The sequence below is a fragment of the Prunus dulcis genome, chromosome 1 (genome assembly GCF_902201215.1).
Source record: "Prunus dulcis chromosome 1, ALMONDv2, whole genome shotgun sequence".
In the NCBI taxonomy this organism is placed as follows: domain Eukaryota; kingdom Viridiplantae; phylum Streptophyta; class Magnoliopsida; order Rosales; family Rosaceae; genus Prunus; species Prunus dulcis.
In genome coordinates, this window is record NC_047650.1 from 12,141,876 (window position 1) to 12,159,997 (window position 18,122).

General features: G+C 40.4%; 3 protein-coding genes across 4 annotated transcripts; all 3 read right to left on the reverse strand.

Annotated features, from left to right (window-relative positions):
• Positions 1-2,819: 2,819 nt before the first annotated feature.
• LOC117615711 (transcription factor MUTE) lies at positions 2,820-4,052 on the reverse strand. The gene is made up of 3 exons (XM_034344846.1): positions 3,921-4,052; positions 3,384-3,824; positions 2,820-2,989 (listed from the first exon to the last, which is right to left on the reverse strand). The coding sequence occupies exons 1-3, from the start codon at positions 4,014-4,016 to the stop codon at positions 2,909-2,911; spliced, it is 618 nt and encodes a 205-aa protein (XP_034200737.1). The 5' UTR covers positions 4,017-4,052; the 3' UTR covers positions 2,820-2,908.
• Positions 4,053-12,029: 7,977 nt separating this feature from the next.
• On the reverse strand, positions 12,030-12,692 carry LOC117614016. Its single transcript, XM_034342687.1, has one exon. The coding sequence runs from the start codon at positions 12,690-12,692 to the stop codon at positions 12,030-12,032; it is 663 nt and encodes a 220-aa protein (XP_034198578.1).
• A 1,442-nt stretch (positions 12,693-14,134) lies between these two features.
• On the reverse strand, positions 14,135-17,744 carry LOC117615517 (dual specificity protein phosphatase 1). 2 transcript variants are annotated; one of them, XM_034344615.1, is made up of 6 exons: positions 17,578-17,744; positions 16,832-16,979; positions 16,533-16,668; positions 15,829-15,949; positions 15,202-15,347; positions 14,135-14,497 (listed from the first exon to the last, which is right to left on the reverse strand). In XM_034344615.1, the coding sequence occupies exons 2-6, from the start codon at positions 16,937-16,939 to the stop codon at positions 14,475-14,477; spliced, it is 534 nt and encodes a 177-aa protein (XP_034200506.1). In that variant the 5' UTR covers positions 16,940-16,979; positions 17,578-17,744; the 3' UTR covers positions 14,135-14,474. The 2 variants fall into 2 exon arrangements, with proteins under 2 accessions (XP_034200506.1, XP_034200505.1); XM_034344614.1 differs by having other exon boundaries at positions 14,135-14,500.
• Positions 17,745-18,122: the final 378 nt, after the last annotated feature.

The following is an 18,122-nucleotide window of genomic DNA, read 5'->3' on the forward strand; positions in this document are numbered from 1 at the left end:
TTTGGGTGATGACGACCATCATCGTCAGATATCATCAGAGATGATAGTTTTTAGGGTTGGTTGCATCATTTGCATGAATGACCTCTCTCTCTCTCTCTCTCTCTCTCTCTCTCTCTCGGAGGGGGTTGGTTGGTCAAACCCTTTGGACTTTTCTTCTTACTCTTTTTTGGGTTTGCTAAACTGCCCCTTTCAAATTCTAATTACGGCTTAATAATAATAATAAGAATCCAACTTACAAATTGTCAGCGAATTCATGTTCTGCGCTCTCTTCATGCCAAAAAAAAAAAAAAACAGAAGAAAAAAGTGCAGGTCAGTAAACAATGGTAAGAGAATAGGGTTATTATTCATTTGATTGAACAGTAAATTTGACCAGAAGCAGACAACGAACGTACTGTCTATATACTGGGTGTGTGTGTATGTAGGTTCACCAAATTTTTGGCTGGTATTGCAATAATTTGAGTGCAAAATTTCAGAGCAGTTGGACCACTTGGTTTGGTTCATTCATTTCTTTATGCTTGTGTTCTGGCCCTTTGTCCTTTTCTTTTTTCTTCTCTTCCCTCCTTTCCTCTCACTCACAAGTGTTTTTTGGCAGGTGAAACTGTAAAAGTGAAAAAAGTGAGTAGAAAAGAAGAAAATAAAAGAATGGCACCTGGAAAATAAAAACAGTGTTTGTTTGTTGTTAAAAATGAAATGAATGAACGAGTCATTAGTTTAAGCACTTGATGATATGATCGAAATGATTAAAATTACAGATGAAGCTTTATCCATGAGATCATGTGAGAATCACCAAACATTCCTTCATTAATGGGAATGTCTGCTCAAATTGCGATCAATAATAATGAGCTAGCCTTGTTCTCCTTCCTCACCACTCGAAATTAACTTTTATTTTATTTTTACCCAATAAAAATAAAAAATCTCAAACTTTGCGTGAAAATAATTAGTTCTTCACATGGTATCATCATATATTGTCGACGATGATGATGAGCTAGCTGTGCTTGTGGTGTTGTTTCAATCATTATGAATGATGCACAGCAATTCAGGTGACTGATCATCTGCAACTGCTGCAAACCAAGGAAAACGACGATACACAAAACAGTACTTGTGAATTAGCAATCATCAACTCGATGGATCACTTTAAAAAAATCTTTATATATAATAATATATGCATATATCACTTTCATTTTGAAAAGCATGGACCCCATCAGCAGCCAGGCTCAAGAATACATCAATAATCTGCCCAAATTAATAATGGGATAAGAGAGAGAGAGGGAGAGAGAGGGTTGAAAAAGATGAAGAAAAGTTAGTGATGTTTTACCGGATTTGGTGTCCATGTAGGGCCATAAAAGACAAGGGGAGCTATTTAATCACGGATTTATGGCTTTTGTTTGTGCTTTCACTTTCTGCTGCGAAATTAGATTTGTTGAAGACTTATTAATTAGTTTAGTTTAATATTCAATGCATTATGCATGCACACAAGTTACAAGACAAATGTAACATCAATAGCAATCATAGTGTGCGCCAAAATTAGGTTTCCCATTCTTGCCGCCTTCACAAGGTGGAACGAACACTAGTTTGAAAGACTCCCTTAATTAAGGTTTATCTAATTCTAAACACATATTTAATGACCACTCACAATGTCAAAAGGTTTATTTATTACTTAAGCCCCACCCCACAATGCCTGAAACTCCATATCTATAAATTATAATAATCCAATCCATATCTTCCATCTCCAAGGATAAGTTTTGGTTTGGGTTTTATATTGCTTTTACAAGGATTGGGCTGATGGCTGACCCATTGTGAAAGTTACATGTAACAATCTAATCCGTATTTCCTCCTATCACTAGCTTTCACGGTTTATATGTAAGGACGAAACTAATGACTCGTTTGATAACCATTTGTTTTTTAAGTGTTTAATTTTAAAACTAAATAAAAGCAACGTAGATGTGAGAGAAATGAGGGATACACGAAGGAGAAAGAGGAGAAACTACGGAGATTATTATATGAAACAAAAAATTAAAAAAAGAAATACTATTAGAAATTGTTTTTAGTTGTCATTTTAAGTAGCATTCCATTGCATTTTCTCCCTTCCTTTCCATCCCTCATTTCTCCCTTCTCATACCTATTTTCTTCTTTCTTTCTCCTATGTATTTCTCTTCTACCATTAACTAACAACACAAAAAAATAGTTACCAAATGGGCCTAAATAGACCAAATTGTGGTCGTGTGGGCTTCAAAAAATTGTAAGACCATCTTTCCTCAGAACGTTTGTTTTGTGGGCTGGGCCGGGCTAGTAGCCCAGAAAGCCTTGTAGCCTTGTACAACAACACCTTACCCCGAGTCCCCTTCAGACTTTTTTGGTCTGGAAGTCACAGTCAGACTCGTCTGTGTAATTTGCTTGTACACTCTAACATAGCATGCACTTGCACCACCACCATTTCACCATGTACAACAACATATGGTAAAACTACTCTTGAGGTGAGTTATACTAGTTGATTATGTTGTTAAACTGTGAATTTAAATAATCGCGTCGATTGCAATCATGTGAATTAGTATTTGGAATATTAATTAGAATCCAGATTAGCAATCTAATAACATACCAAACTATGTAACAAGAAATCAGTATATATAATAATAAGAACAACCATATCTCTTACAAAACACATGCTAATACCTACAACTTTTGTTCATAGAATTAGTTTACTCTATTGAGTTTCACAACTCACCCATGAATTAATAGAGCAAAATAATTATATACCAAACAAAAGTTTTAAGGTATAAGCATTGCTTATTATATGATTTAAACATTTATATCCTCTATAATCTCACATGCATATATATTATAATAAAACCATTTATCACATTAACTTCAGCACTGGATCGCCACTCGAGCAAACTTTGCATGTATCTGTTCAAGTAGTGCTTTCTGAGCGCAAACTTTGTTGAACTTCAAGCACCAGTTCCTCCACGCTCAGCTGACACTCCAGTCCTATCTGCAATCACAAATTAGAATGTAGTGAGATCAGATCAAGTTTAGTTTCTCCAAATATATATGCATCAATCCAATGCCTCAAGTTTAGTTTCACCAAATATATGACTGCTTGCATGTGATCAGTTCATTTTTCTGATTCTAGAGAAAAAAAAAAAACAGTTCTCTAGGTTTGACATATAGCAGCTCTCTCACTGAAGCTTGAGGGTAGCTAAAACCCTAACTTCCCAAAACTTTAGAATTCACACTGAGCTCAATTTAGAATTTCCAAAGCTATGTCTTCCAAAATTCTCATCACCATGTTTATATATAAAGATGCATATATACTTAAGTTATTTCATGAAGTGAGATATATATATATATATATATATATATATATATATAGATAGAACGTATACCTTGATTACAAAAGAGTATAAAACAGTGTCTTCCATGCTGCTGATGTTGAGATGAAGGACCTCAAACGAAAGCCTCTCCAGCACACCAATTATCTTAGCAATTTGACCGGATGTTCTCCGAGATATTATCTTCAACACCACATTGGACCCCGAGATCTTTGCTTCGACATCTGCCACTGGAGAGTTGCAACAAGCTCCTATAGCTAGTTCCTTATTGATCACATGATGGTGATTGTCTACCCCTAAATTAAAATTGAAATTAGTGTTTTGATCAAGTTGGGGAGTAGATGGATATTGCTGAGGCAATACTACTGGCTTCGGGCTTGGATTAGGGCTAGGGCTAAGGCTCTTCCTCCGTTTATTAGATTCCAAAGACTGTAAAACTTGATGCAATTCCTTGATGAATTCTATCACACCTCCTATGATTGATGCTTGGTCTCCCTAGAATATGTCAAGCAATTAACAAGAAAATGATTAATTAACACCGATTTAAAATTGATCATATATATATGTATAGAGTAATTATATATGAGATACCCTTTTGATGTAGAAACAAGGGGTTAAAGAGCGTAAGACTTTGAGATGTTCGTTCATCTGCTTTCTTCTGTTTCTCTCCACAGCTATGTGAGACATGGTTTTCTTCTTTTTGTTTTCTTGTTTTCTCTTCTCAACCTCTTGCAATTTGTTTTTCGTCCACACACCAACTCAAAAACTCTGCTATTTATAAGAGATACATTGAAAGAAACCCAAAATGGACCAAAAAAAACCACCTGTTGTTGGGTCTGCATTAAATGCCTTAGGTCGCATTCTCGTGAAGTTCTTTTTTACTCTCTCTCTCTCTCTCTCTCTTTCTCTCCCTCTCTCCCTTGGTAGCATATACTATTACGCGTCTCACGTTTATGAAGTTGGGTTCAATTACGTGCCCCTGTGCAAGTTAAAGAAGGAAGAGTTAGAGTTGCGCTTATCTTTCCCATGCACATATTTATCTAGCTATCTCTAGCTGGTACTCTATAACTCTCTCTCATGCATGACATGCTCACTTCTTTCATCTCCTCAATCGATCCTATTCCTATACATTACAATTTACATGGGTCCATTTTGGTGAACATTGAAAGAAATCCAATTTCAAAGTTCACCATTGAAGTTCTCTGATCTGTTGGAAAAATGCATGCTTACAATAATATATAATAAATACAATGACTTGCTTATGGGCGCAGACCCTAAAACCATCGGAGTCCTCATGGGACTTCCAAAGTTCACTACTGGTTGAAACTGAACTACCAATTTCACGTGAAAAATATTTACTGCACTGGAAAGAAGTATATTTTTTTTTCATTGAAATTGTTTTGTTTTAGGATGTGACACATTATTCTGTGTGTATGCATGATGATTTAGGCAGTAGGAATTAACTGAACATTAATTAGTATAAATATTACTCATTTAGTTATATATAATATGATAAAGAAAGATGATGAAATCTTTCGTAATTTAGGAACAATATGCGTGTCAGAAGTATTATTAATTATAGCCAAATGAGTATACATATATAATGCTTATTTAGCCAAGTGGCTGGGGTGGGTGGCTTCAAGTTGTCCTGACTTTGGCCCAGGATCATGTGCTTTTATTGAATTGAGAAATTAATATCACTTCTGCTACTGCTGCATGATCTCTAGTGTTTGTTTGTTTGTTTGGGTGGGCAAGAGTAAGTTTACTAGCTTAGCTTAGGTAGGTATAGGAGCAGCCCGGATGATGCTGGATCCTCCATGGAGAAGAGACTTTATGAGGCGCAGAGAATGAATGTCCATCAACCTCACAGAACTGAAATATATATATTATATAGTATGACATTCTGATCATGACATGTATTAATTCATACTCTACCTAAATGGGTTCATGCCCAACACAACTATAAATTAAAAGAATGAGCAGACAGACAACAGAGAGAGAGAGAGAGAGAGGGAGAGATTCTAGCTATCATCTATTTTCTTAGGAGACTGGACTTTGGGTTTTGGCATGAGCATAACCAGCTTTTAATCTCCCGCCAAATTAATTGGTTTTGGCATGAACCAACCATTATGTCCCTTTTCTTTTTCCTTCCATTTTCACTCTCATCCTTCTATTTGATACATATTTGCCTTGACAGGATTTCACATCTTACACAACCGGACTAGACTAGACCAGATTGACTACGTATTTTTTAAAATTATTTAAAATTATTTAAGTCCAATGCTAAAACTTCTAATTCCATAATTAATATTTTCTCAAGCCCAACTTCAAAGCACTTTCCTTTTCTAGGTCCAATCATCTCTTTGTACATGAAATTGAATCATTTGTGAATTCTTAAGCCTAAAAAATAAAATTTTAGTTGGAATTTGTAAAATAAAAAATAAAAAATAAAAAAATCCGATCCAACACCAAAAAAATAAATAACCGCACCGAAACCAAATTAAATCGGACCAGTCAATTTCATAAATTCTTTTCACAAAAATGGGACCTGTTGGAGTAGGATTCCTTTCAAGAAGAAATACCTCCACATGTTCTTGACTGAAGTCCGCACGCTTCCTTGGTCGAATGAGAACTCCGGACTTTGTTCCCGAGGTTGAACGATGGAAAGGGGGTGAGTACCTGCAAAAGTCACTCCGACGCTCAAGTCAGTATTTGCGCAGCGTACTCTTAGTGTTTAATTGAATTTCCCGTCCTTTGGCCGGAGGTCTAGCCGGGTTTTTATAGCGCTTCGAGTTCTTGGGTTTGGCCATGCTTCCCTTGCTTTGCGCATCCCGTCCACCACTTCATGGTAGTGGGATCAAATGAGTTGTAGTGGGATCAGATGAGTGATTTGTGTCTCCCTCGCTCCGCACTTCTCTAGTGGGAGGGAAGCTCGATCATCCCACGTCTTTTGGTTGTGGCATATAGGTTAAGCCATGATAAATGAGATTTGGTCCCCACAGTGCCACCCTTTTTTCCTCTCTACACGCTTCACGGGTGAAGAGAGAAAAATGATCTAAGTGGGACTTTGGAATAGGATTTCTTCGGGTTGAGCACATGTCATCCGGATGGGCTCATGGCTGAGCCCAAATAAGCCATACCTTTTCCCTTGGGCTTGTTGGTCAAGCCCAAAAATACGATTCCTATTGGCTTATCACCAACCCATGCATGTTGCTTTCGCACCTTGCATGTGAAATATTCAAATGTGGACTTTCATGCACGTTACTAACTTTTCAAGTTCCAACTGTGGACTGTTACCCCTATGTGGTGTATCCAAGTGCGGACAGCCGATCCCATGTGCAAGTGGGCCCTTTTCTTTTTTTCGGATTTTTGCGCCTTTGCTGATCTGGTGGGCCCCTGTGCATTTTCCTCTTGGCTGACCGACCCCAGTTGGGGTGCGCTTGGTTTTGAGCTTTTGCTAATCCAATAATGCTCCTTGCTTTATCTGTCATAACCGATCCCAACCCCAGTTGGGGTGCACTATTTTGAGCTGTTGCCAATGCGGTGGGTCCTATACCTCTTGGTTTCTTTCTCCTGGCCGATCCCATCCCCACTTGGCTTTGAGCTTTTGCCAATCCGGTGGGTCCCATAATTCTTGGTTTCTCTCTCCTGGCCGATCCCATCCCCAGGTGTCATGTCTCTTAGTTTCTCTCTCATGGCCGATCTCATCCCCTTGGCTTTAAGTTTTTGCCAATTCGGTGGGTCCCATAATTTTTGGTTTCTCTCTCCTGGCCGATCCCATCCCCAGGTGTCATGTCCCTTAGTTTCAATCTCCTGGCCGATCCCATTCCCTTGGCTTTGAGTTTTTGCCAATTCGGTAGGTCCCATACCTCTTGGTTTCTCTCTCCTGGCCGATCCCATGCCCAAGTGTCATGTCCTTAGTTTATCTCTCCTGGTCGATCCCATCCCTTTGGCTTTGAGTTTTTGCCAATTCGGTGGGTCCCATACCTCTTGGTTTCTTTCTCCTGGCCGATCCTATGCCAATCCAGTGGGTCCCATGTCTCTTAGTTTCTCTTTGCTAGCCGATCCCAAGCCTAGCTGTGATGCATTTGGTTTTGAGTTTTTGCCAATTCGGTGGGGCCCGTGCTCTTTGCTTTCTCTTTGCTAGCCGATCTTGAATGGATTCCAATATTCCTGAGCTCACCTTCCGAACCCATGCGCTTTTGGTTCTTTAATTGATCCAAGGTGTCCACACACTTTTTTTTTCATTGTGTTTGAGCAGTCCGCGCGCGGCCCAAAACCCCTTAGCTGTCCTTCCGGAACTATGCACCTTCGGTTTCTCAACCGACCAAAGGTGTTCACGCACTTTTTTTTCCTTTTCTTTTTTTCTTGAGTTTGAGCCGTCCGCGCTGGCCCAAAACCCCTTAGCTGTCCTTCCGGACCCGTGCACCTTCAGTTTCTCAACCGACCAAAGGTGTTCACACACTTTTTTTTTTCTTTTTCTTCTTTTTTTTCTTGCGTTTGAGCCGTCCACACGGGCCAAAAAACCCCTTAGCTATCCTTCCGGACCCATGCACCTCTGGTTTCTCAACCGACCCAAGGTGTTCATGATTTTTTTTTTCTTTCCCTTTTTTTTTTGCCATGCACCTTATGTGCCAATGGATTAGTATATTGATTTTCTTATTCACAAGGTCTTCGACCACATGGGTTCAAGTAATGATAATTTAAATAGACATGGCCTTCAACCAAACAGTTCGAATGTAAAGAAAAAAAGTGTTTCATTAAGCGTTCATCGAATGATGGACAATTTAGGGAAAAATCACAAATGACAGAAAGATGAAAACGACAAAGAAATGAAAACTATAAAATCAAATGAAATACTTCCTCAAATGAATTGCGTTCCAAGGGCGTGGTACATATTGGCCGCTCTCGATATGCCTCAGCATATAGGCCCCTTTTCCATAAACCTCCGTTACCTCGTACGGTCCTTCCCATGTCCGTCCAAATTTTCCTGCGTTTAGGTCCTTAGTATTCTCCATGACCTTTTTGAGTACCCACTCGCCTATTTTGAATTTCCTATGTCGTACTCGTTTGTTGAAGTAATTGGCTGCCTGGTTCTGGTAGTTGGCAAGTCGTAACGCTGCAGCTTCTCACTATTCTTCAAGCATGTCAAGATTGTGAGCTAGCTGTTGTTCATTATCATTACTCTCTACCACCAACGTCCTGACTGTGGGTAATCCAATTTCTGTGGGAATGACGGCTTTAGTTCCATATGCCAAGGAAAAAGGGCTTTCGCCGGTTGGTTTCCGTTTGGTAGTGCGGTATGCCCATAATACGTTGGGCAGTTTCTCTGACCATTTGCCTTTGCGTTGTTCAAGCCTTCTTTACAAGCAATCAAAGATCGTACGATTAGTTTTCTTGGCTTGTCCGTTTCCTTGAGGATAACTCTTGGACGAGAACTGTTGTATGATCCCTTTTTTCTCGCAGTAACTTCTGAATTTACGGTTATCGAATTGAGTTCCGTTGTCCGTCACGATGGCCCTTGGTATCCCAAAACGACAAATTATATTCCGCCATACGAATCTTACCACATCTGTTTGGGTCACTGTCTCGTAAGCCTCGGCCTCCACCCATTTAGTGAAGTAGTCAGTGGTCAAAAGGACGAACTTCTTGCCTCCTACTGCAGTGGGAAGTGGTCCCACGATGTCCATCCCCCAGCGAGCGAATGGCCAAGGCCCTACAACAGGGTTAAGTTCCTCAGCTGGTTGTCTGATAAGGGGTGCATGCCTTTAACATTTGTCGCATTTTCGTGAAAATTGTTCTGCATCGCGAGTCATGTAAGGCCAAAAATATCCTTGGGTCAGCGCTTTGTGGGCTAAGCTCCTCCCACCCATGTGGTTCCTACATGTCCCTTTGTGTATTTCTTTTAGTGCTTATTCGGCTTCATGTGGATCGAGGCATCTGAGATATGGCCTTGAAAAAGACTTACGAAAAAGTGTGTCATCTATAATGGCATACCTTGCAGCCTTTATTCGTAATTTCTTTGCCTCGATCGGGTTATTGGGTTGGGTTTCCTTCGTGAAATAGTTCATGATTGGAGTCATCCACGTTTCTTCTTCAGCATCAATCTGCATAACTCCAAGACCAATTAGTATACTGGGGCTCGATAAGAGTTCCACCGGGCCGACCTTCATGTCTTCCATCGATGTTGATGTGGCGTGGGCTAAGCAATCTGCCTGAATGTTCATTTCTCTTGGTATTCGTTCGAACTTGCTGGCTAAATCCTTTACTAACCGTTGATATGCCCCCATTCGTTCATCCTTAGTCTCGTATTCATCAGTTATCTGGCCGACTATGAGGCGAGAGTCGCTATGGACAACTAAGCGTCCCACCTTCAGTGTCCTTGCTAGTTGGAGTCCCAACACTAAGGCTTCGTATTCTGCCACGTTGTTTGAAGCGGGTAAGTCTAATCGGATGGAGTACTCCAGGTTCACTCCTTCAGGTGATGAGAGGACGATTCCCACTCTGGCTTCTGCCTAATTAGATGATCTGTCTACATACAATTGCCATTGGGCCTTGTCCAGGTTTGTTGTTTCCTCGACTTCATCGTGATTTTCCTGTTGTTTGTCAGGTGGATAGCATTCTACTAAGAAATCGGCAATTACCTGACCCTTCTGGGCTGTCCGAGGTTGATATCTAATGTCGAATGCTCCGAGCTCAATGACCCACTTTGTAACTCTTCCTGAGAGGTCAGGCTTTGACATGACCGCTCTGATTGGTTGGGTCGTCAATACGATGATCGTGTGTGCCTCGAAGTACTGCCGAAGTTTCCGCTTGGCCGTCAGTAAAGCTAAAATGAGTTTCTCAGCCAGTGTATATCTTTTCTCGGCCTCAATTAAGCTCTTACTCACATAAAATATGGATTGCTGGATTGAATTTTCCTCCCTTAGCGGTACAGCACTTACAGCAATTTCAGTGACAGCCATATATAGGTACAAAGGTTGACCTTGCTTTGGAATAGTCAGGGTCAAGGGACTGGCGAGGTACTTCTTCAGCTGCTCAAAGGCTTCTATTTGTTCCGGCCCCCATATGCTTCCTTTCTTATTTCGAATTGCCTGGAAGAATGGCTTACAACAATCCGACAATCTTGAAATGAATCGGCTAAGAGCCGCTATTCTCCCAGTCAGAACCTACACATCTTTAGGCGTTCTTGGATCAGGCATATTTCGCAGCGTCTCCACCTTCGATGAATTGGGCTCGATGCCTCACTTGTTCACTATTTGCCCTAAGAATTGGCCCGAAGAAACACCGAATGAGCACTTCTTTGGGTTAAGCCGCATGCCATACCTTCTCAGTATGTTGAAGACTTCTTCCAGGTGCCTGACATGTTGGGATTTTTCCTGGCTCTTGACGACTATGTCGTCGATGTAAACCTCCATCATTTTGCCTATCTGACTTTTGAACATCTTGTTCACTAATCTTTGATACGTCGACCCTGCGTTCTTCAGCCCGAATGGCATCACTGTGTAACAATACAAGCCTCGCTCGGTGACGAATGCCGTCTTTCCTGGTCCTCAATTGCCATTGAGATTTGATTATACCCCGAATAAGCGTCCATGAATGAGAGAAGTTCATACTCGGCGGTGGCATCTACCATTTGATTGATCTTAGGTATCAGATAACAGTCTTTTGGGCACGCCTTATTCAGGTTAATGTAGTCTGCCCACAAACGCTATCTCCCATCCTTTTTACTTACTACCACGACATTCGAGACCCCACACTTCTCGAATGAATCCTGCCTCGAGCAATCGGTCTACTTCATCGCTAATAATTTGGTTTCGCTGAAGTGCGAACCTCCTCTGCTTTTGCTGGTACGGGGGGTGGTTTGGATCAACGTTCAACCGATGACACGCGATCTCTGTGTTGATCCCCGACATGTCTTTATGTGACCACGCGAACACGTCCTTATTCTCTCTTAATGACTCCATTAGTTGGTCTACCTCATCTTTAGATAGGATGGAGCCCACCAACACTTTTCTATCAGGGTAAGAGGGATATATAACTTCTTCCTTGAGTGGTTCGATCGTCGGAAGCTCTGAGTTATGCTCCTCCTCTTGTTCTGGTGGGTCCTTCATTAATTGCTATAAATCCTCGCCCTGCTGCAGAGTTGCAGCCTTAAGGTTAGTTGCTATGTTGTAGCATCGTCTGGCCTCCACTTGATCCCCCTTGATATCGACTGTGGTTCTCCCATCTTCGGACATGCACCATCACCTGGCAACATGTCGATGCTTCTCCATCCATTCGATGAATCCAGTTCCTTCCTATTATAGCGTTATACGCGCTCAATGAGTCTACAACTACGAAAATAACGAATAGGGTCTTACCTGCAGCAATAACCGGCAGAGTCACGTCTCCGATCGGTTACGCTTTTGTCCCTTCAAATGCGTAGATCGATGTTGGGTTTGGTTAAATCTCATTTTCATGCAGCTTCATTCTTTTGAAGGTGCTCCAGAATAACACATCTGCGCTATTTCCCTCATCAATCATCACTCTTTTTACCATCGAATTAGCAACACGGAGGGTCACCACTAACGTGTCGTTGTGAGGGAACTCAATTCCCTCCATATCTTTCTGCTTGAATGAGATGACTCTAATATTTTCCAGGGCTTTGGTAGATTCAGAGGCAGATGCGATCCCGTTTATGCTTCTCACCTTTTCGGCTCATCTTTTTTTGAATCGGGATCGTGCCTCTTTTCCTTCCATGAGATTCGGTCGACCATGGATGATGTTGATCTCCAGCAGTTCTTCATTTGCGATATTGCCGGTCATTGTTTTTGACCCATCCTCTTCATTTGCCCTATTATCAAGTGTAGCGCGGTAATGGGATAACATTCCCTTTCTCAGCATTGCCTCTACCTGATATTTGAGACTTCGGCACTCATCAGTAGTATGTCCAAAGTCGTTATGATGGGCGCACATCTTGTTCCTGTCTCGCTTTTCTGGGGATTCGCGGATCGCAGGTGGCGTTCGAAATATACCGTTGCCCTTGTTCTCGTGAAACAGTTTGGCTAAACTCATTGTGAGCCTGCTGAAGGGTTGGCTTTGCCTAGGTCCGTTGCTAGGCTCTTGTCTCAAGGAATATCGCTTCGTCTCCACCTTTTGCTCTGATGGAGGCTTTGGGATCGCAATGGTGGAAGTGGCATGTTTTGACTGGGTGAGCTCTTCTTCTTCTAGTTTGATGATTCCATTCGCCTGGGCCATCACTTCCCTTATATCCACTGGTGTGATCTTCACTAAAGACCTATGCATCTTTGTTCCAGGTATGACCTCCTCACGAAATGCCAACGAAGCAGTATGAGAATCGCACTTCTCAAGAGTAGACATTTCCTTCGTAAAAACCCTCAAGTAGTCTTTAAGGCTTTTTCCAATACTTTGCTTTGTGCTGAATAGGATCGTGACATCTTTTCTCCTCTTTTGATTGCAAATGTACTGAGATATATTAACATTTCACAGAGTTGGGTGAAACCGCCAATAGACCTTGGTTTCAGCTGTCTAAACCAGATCAGGGCCGATCCTGACAAGCTTGAGGGGAACAACTTACATAACCGGGCCTCGTCATCTCTTTCGAGCACCATTTGTTGTTGGAAATGGTAGATATGCTCAATGGGATCGGTAGTGCCCTTGAACAGCTTAAACTTAGATTGGGTGAACTTAACTAGCTTCTTGGCTTTCAGGATGTCTTCCGTGAATGGCGACTTGCAAATTCCTTTCGCCGCCTCCAAAGCTAGTTCAGCGGGTGTTTGTGGCTTGTACCCTCTGAGAATCTTCTCGATCTGATTGCGCAAATCAGTGTCCTTCGCCCTCTTCGCCATTTCATACAGGTCGAGATCTTTGTCTTGATCTTCTGCCGTGGCCTTTTCATGGACGCTCGAGTGTGTGCTGCTGGAGGAGTCTCCCTCAGAGATCTCATGTCTCTGCTTCCTCTTGCCCTCTTTTGAGCCCTCATGGCAGCAGTGTTCTATGCCTTCTCCAAAGCTTTCTCCCCTACCTTTCTCGTTTCATGCAGCTCTTTCATGATTTCCCTCAATTTGGATAACAGCAAGGCTTGGTTCCACATCCGTGGAGTTGGACCTTACGCTTCCGGGTTGAGGAATGGACGTCGCATTCCTCGGGATGGAAGTGTTTGGAGTTCCCTATGCAGGTTCAGTCATATTTATGATCAACTTTGCGAGATTCCCACACTGTTGAGCAGGATTCCTTTCAAGAAGAAATACCTCCACAGATTCTTGACTGAAGTCTGCATGCTTTCTTGGTCGAAAGAGAACTCCGGACTTTGTTCCCGAGGTCGAACAATGGAAAAGGGGTGAGTACCTGCAAAAGTCACTCCGACGCTCAAGTCAGTATTTGCGCAGTGTACTCTTAGTGTTTAATTGAATTTCCCGTCCTTTGGCTGGAGGTCTAGCCGGATTTTTATAACGCTTTGAGTTCTTGGGTTTGGCCATACTTCCCTAGCTTTGCGCATCCCGTCCCCCACTTCATGGTAGTGGGATCAGATGAGTTGTAGTGGATCAGATGAGTAATTTGCGTCTCCCTTACTCTGCACTTCTCTAGTGGGAGGGAAGCTCGATCATCCCACGTCTTTTGGTTGTGGCATATGGGTTAAGCCATGATAAATGAGATTTGGTCCCCACAAGACCAAACCACACCAGGTAAATAGTACAAATTCCAATTCTAGTGTGAAGTGGAAACTGAACCAAACCGAACCACGCCCATCCTAGTTTAGGGCTTATATTTGTTTTTTTATGCAAATATTAGCATCTGCCTCAAAACATCGCAACCAATCTGCTCTTCTATACCACAAAGATTTACACACTGTTCATAAGTTTATGGCAAACTCTACATTAAAAGCTTCAATGCAATTAGGATTTCACCCTTCTTGCTTCATTGAACACATGGAAAAAGCTTATACATAAATACAACCGAAGCATTCTCACAATCAACTTTAAATTTTAGTTGCCAGCATCAGGGCTCATCCTTTTCTTTTGTAAAAAGTGTGAAAGTTCTATACCACCAAATTTCTATCTAACTTGGGTAACATATATATTATAACGAGGTTCTTCAACGCAGTCCAGAGCGAGGATCTTCAACGCAGTCCACCTATGTACATTATGTTGTCTTGTTCTCTTCATCTGCTACATTATAAAGGAAATTCCAAGAAAAACACAATCAAACAAAAAGCCATCATGGAACGCAGGTAAGAATGCACATAAGAATACTTGCTTAAAGCCTTAAAGCTCTCTGGGGACAACTACGAATTTTGAAGTGAAAAAACTGCACAATAACTTTAGACCAAGAAAAAGAGAGTTTCTGGCATTGTGCTTTCTGGGACTAGTTGAAGCCTTCAACAAATGCAGGGCTGACAAACATACTTAAACATATCCTACTTTGTTTTTTCATGACCTGACTATACAACAGATATATACTAACACAATGAATTCAAGCTTAAATCTTGCACATTATGTACAAAATCTGCAAGCTACCATCAATGGGTTCCAGACTCAGCACATTGTCACCCCTTTCTAACATGCATTGCCTCCCACACAAGTTTTTATTAATTTTATTTTTTCAAAACACTATCAAAAGCAGTGAGAAGTAACCCCCTGAAATCATCAACTGTGTTAACATTGCCAACAGTATCATTACCAACAAACTCTCTGCTCAAATTCAGGAGCTCCAACAGGTCAGCCAGAAAAATTTTATTTTATACTGTGGTTTGGCTAAGGAGAAAAAGATATTTGAGTAAAACCATGAGTATGCTACACTGGTTGAGCTACTTCAGGCTCTAGTCATACATCTAGTTGGATAAATAAAAAAAGAGTAAAATGTAACACACCATGAAGAGACCTCTCAAAGCTCTGCAGTTGTGATATGAAACCAGAATTTGGAGCTGCCTGAGGTCGTCTGCTCTTCACATGCTCAAGAGCTTGAGATAGGTTCATGCCATGCTTTTTCATCAGATATGCAACAACAATAGTCACACTGCAAGGTCAAACAATTAAAGGCATGAAAACTGTAGTAGTTTCCAAGTTCTAGTAATATCAACAAGCAAAGTGTTTCACTCAAAAGGTATATTTTCTAAGCTGTGCGAATTTCCTAGCTTATACAGTTTGAATTTGGCTTTACTAGAATTGATGACCATTGGATAAAGCTCGACTCTGATCTAGGTTCAACAAAACTATGTAAAACCACATAACTCTTGACCTTCATCTAGATTAGTTTAAACCAGCAAACAAATTTCTAATATTGAGAAAAGATATGCAAATTTCTAAGCATTTATTATCAGAATTCATTGGAACTACAAGATAATTTATGCTTATTTCCCTAAACATGAAATATCAAAGAGATCAATAGAACTAAACTTCAAGGATTCACTTCTTATGGGAATGATTAAAAGTGTTGACTTAAATCAAGAAAGAAAAGAACTTGAAAGCAATAACCCAAACAGGATGAGAAAAACCACCTTCTGGATCTTCCCACAAAGCAATGAACCAACACACCACCACCAGATCTTTTAGCTTCATCAATATAATCAATACTCTCATCAAAGTGCTGCTTTAAATCTGTTGATACTCTGTCCGCAACTACCTCAATTTTGAAACAGCACCAGAAGATAAATACGAATTTCAGTTCTATAAGCCCACCTTGGTTTGAAACAACAATTATGAACAAGCTGATGTTTAAACGGTCATAGATTCAAGGCATTAACAACTTCATAAGGTGGGGTTGTGAGGTATACAGTCATGAAGGCACACTGTATAAATAAAGGCTGGTGAGAACCAAACATAACAAAGTTGGAGTAAAAGTGCTTAAGAATGCTGAACAAGTGTTGCTTGTGTGCTGGAAGATACTGCAATAATGAGCACACCAAAGATGTGCAGAATTGCTTATTTATTTTATATAAATGCTAAAATCATTTGCAAATCACTTATGATCCAAAATTATGAAGAAGAAAAAAACTGAACTTTGAATCGGCTACACAAAGCAAATGATTGGATGCAAGTTGAAGACTGTGTAAGAAACAATCAACTCAAGAGAAAATAAATTGAAGTAAATTGTCCCAAAAAGTGGAGGGTATTTTAAAAACCTTAAAGACATGTAGTCGGAAACAAAAAGAAAAGAAACAAGCGTATGTATTGCAACAGATCAGAAGAACAACATTCTTACCATTTATAATCTTATACACAAAATCATTTGGATATGAAGGTTCAAATGAGTTAGCCACAGTCAAAATGTGTGTAATGTTTAAGTTTTTTAGTTCCTCCTTGTTATTAGCAGCTCCAATAGAACCCAAGAAGAGACCCTGGAATATGAAAACAATAGAAACAAGTGAGCCAATTGGTAATGATCGCATCTGTCCAATAAGTGTCCTATACGTGGTCCAATTGCTCTAGCTGCAGAAAACAGGGCAGTAGAAACAATGCAGAGCGAATGATGAACATATTGCAAAATTACAATCTAGTGACCTCTTCAATTTGGCATGGAACATTGTCCTCTTTGGAGCATCTTGTCACATGTATAATTCTCAACAATGCTGCAATTTGTTTCTTAAGGGATTCATCCATCTGATCCATTGCTAGTCACAGGAAAATTTTCACTCGTTAACTGACTCCCCTGCAAGGCAATCATCCAAATAATAAGGAAAGCAAATTTAATTTTGAACAAATTATAGATTCCCCAATTAACATTTCTATATTGAAGTTCAAATACATAAAAAAGATTAGGTTAATACAAGGTCATTCATGCAATTCTCTTTTGCTTGAAACATGATTTAATCATCCAAAAGCACCCACAGAAACTAAATCGCGAACAAGCTCAAAACATGGACTTTGACTTATTTCTGAAATACCACCGTAACAAAGAGCAAATCAAGTGCAAACAGAATAATAATAAAAAAGCTCACATTTTCTTTAGAAGATCGACATAAACACTTCCATCAATCAAGTTTTTCATTGGACTGTAAACCCAGATGTGAACCTCTAGAGATACATAACCAATCAAACAAACCCATAAGAGGAAATCAAATTGCCATAAATAATTATACCGATATGAATTTAGCTTTCAAGAGAGCAAGTTTCCCAATTATTGATTTGTTGAACAACCCAAGAAGTGTAAAATTCACATCAAATTGAAAAAACAAACATATAGATCAGGTGCGGAGTGAAGTAAAAAATAAAAATAAATTTACAACAAAATCGAAGAAGGCACTCACTCAACAAGCTGCGATATATTTTTTCTCTGTTTTTGGAAAGTCTTCCCTCTTCTTCTTTCTATTTCCTCTCTTTATTTAAATATTTTCTTCTTGTCTCAGTTTGATTTTCCGTGTCAAAAAAGAGTACAGTTAAATTTCACAATTTTACATGTATTGGGCTCATCCAAAACAGAAGATATGAACCAACAAAAGGTCCAAAGACAAAACCCAGAGACGGCCCAAAACAAAAAACAAAGCCCGAAATCCAGCAAAGCCTAACTTGATGGTATCGGAGAGAGGTTCTGAAGACTGAAAATTTTGGGCGCTATTTTTGGATTAGCTAGCTAAGAATTTAGGTATTGAGTTGAGGAGACCTTCTGTGCTGAAGTGGCAGTGTGTGCAGCCACTCGCATGCCAATCACGTGAGTCACATGTGACTTAGAGAAAGGAAAAGATATCCAGACTCACGCGCTAGAGGTCTTCCAAGAGAAAACCCAAGACGCTGCCATCACTTCATTGCCGACTATCTGCCTCAGCCAAACCCAAAAAAAATTCAGAAACACCCC

Coding starts and splice junctions, on each gene's coding strand:
- LOC117615711 (XM_034344846.1), bottom strand. CDS start 4,016: ATGTCTCACATAGCTGTGGAGAGAAACAGAAGAAAGCAGATGAACGAA. Junction 3,825..3,920: donor CTTGTTTCTACATCAAAAGG/GTATCTCATATA, acceptor GACATATTCTAG/GGAGACCAAGCATCAATCAT. Junction 2,990..3,383: donor TATACTCTTTTGTAATCAAG/GTATACGTTCTA, acceptor TTGTGATTGCAG/ATAGGACTGGAGTGTCAGCT.
- LOC117614016 (XM_034342687.1), bottom strand. CDS start 12,692: ATGTCTACTCTTGAGAAGTGCGATTCTCATACTGCTTCGTTGGCATTT.
- LOC117615517 (XM_034344614.1), bottom strand. CDS start 16,939: ATGGATCAGATGGATGAATCCCTTAAGAAACAAATTGCAGCATTGTTG. Junction 16,669..16,831: donor TTCCATGCCAAATTGAAGAG/GTCACTAGATTG, acceptor TTCATATTCCAG/GGTCTCTTCTTGGGTTCTAT. Junction 15,950..16,532: donor TGTGTATAAGATTATAAATG/GTAAGAATGTTG, acceptor AAATTGAGGTAG/TTGCGGACAGAGTATCAACA.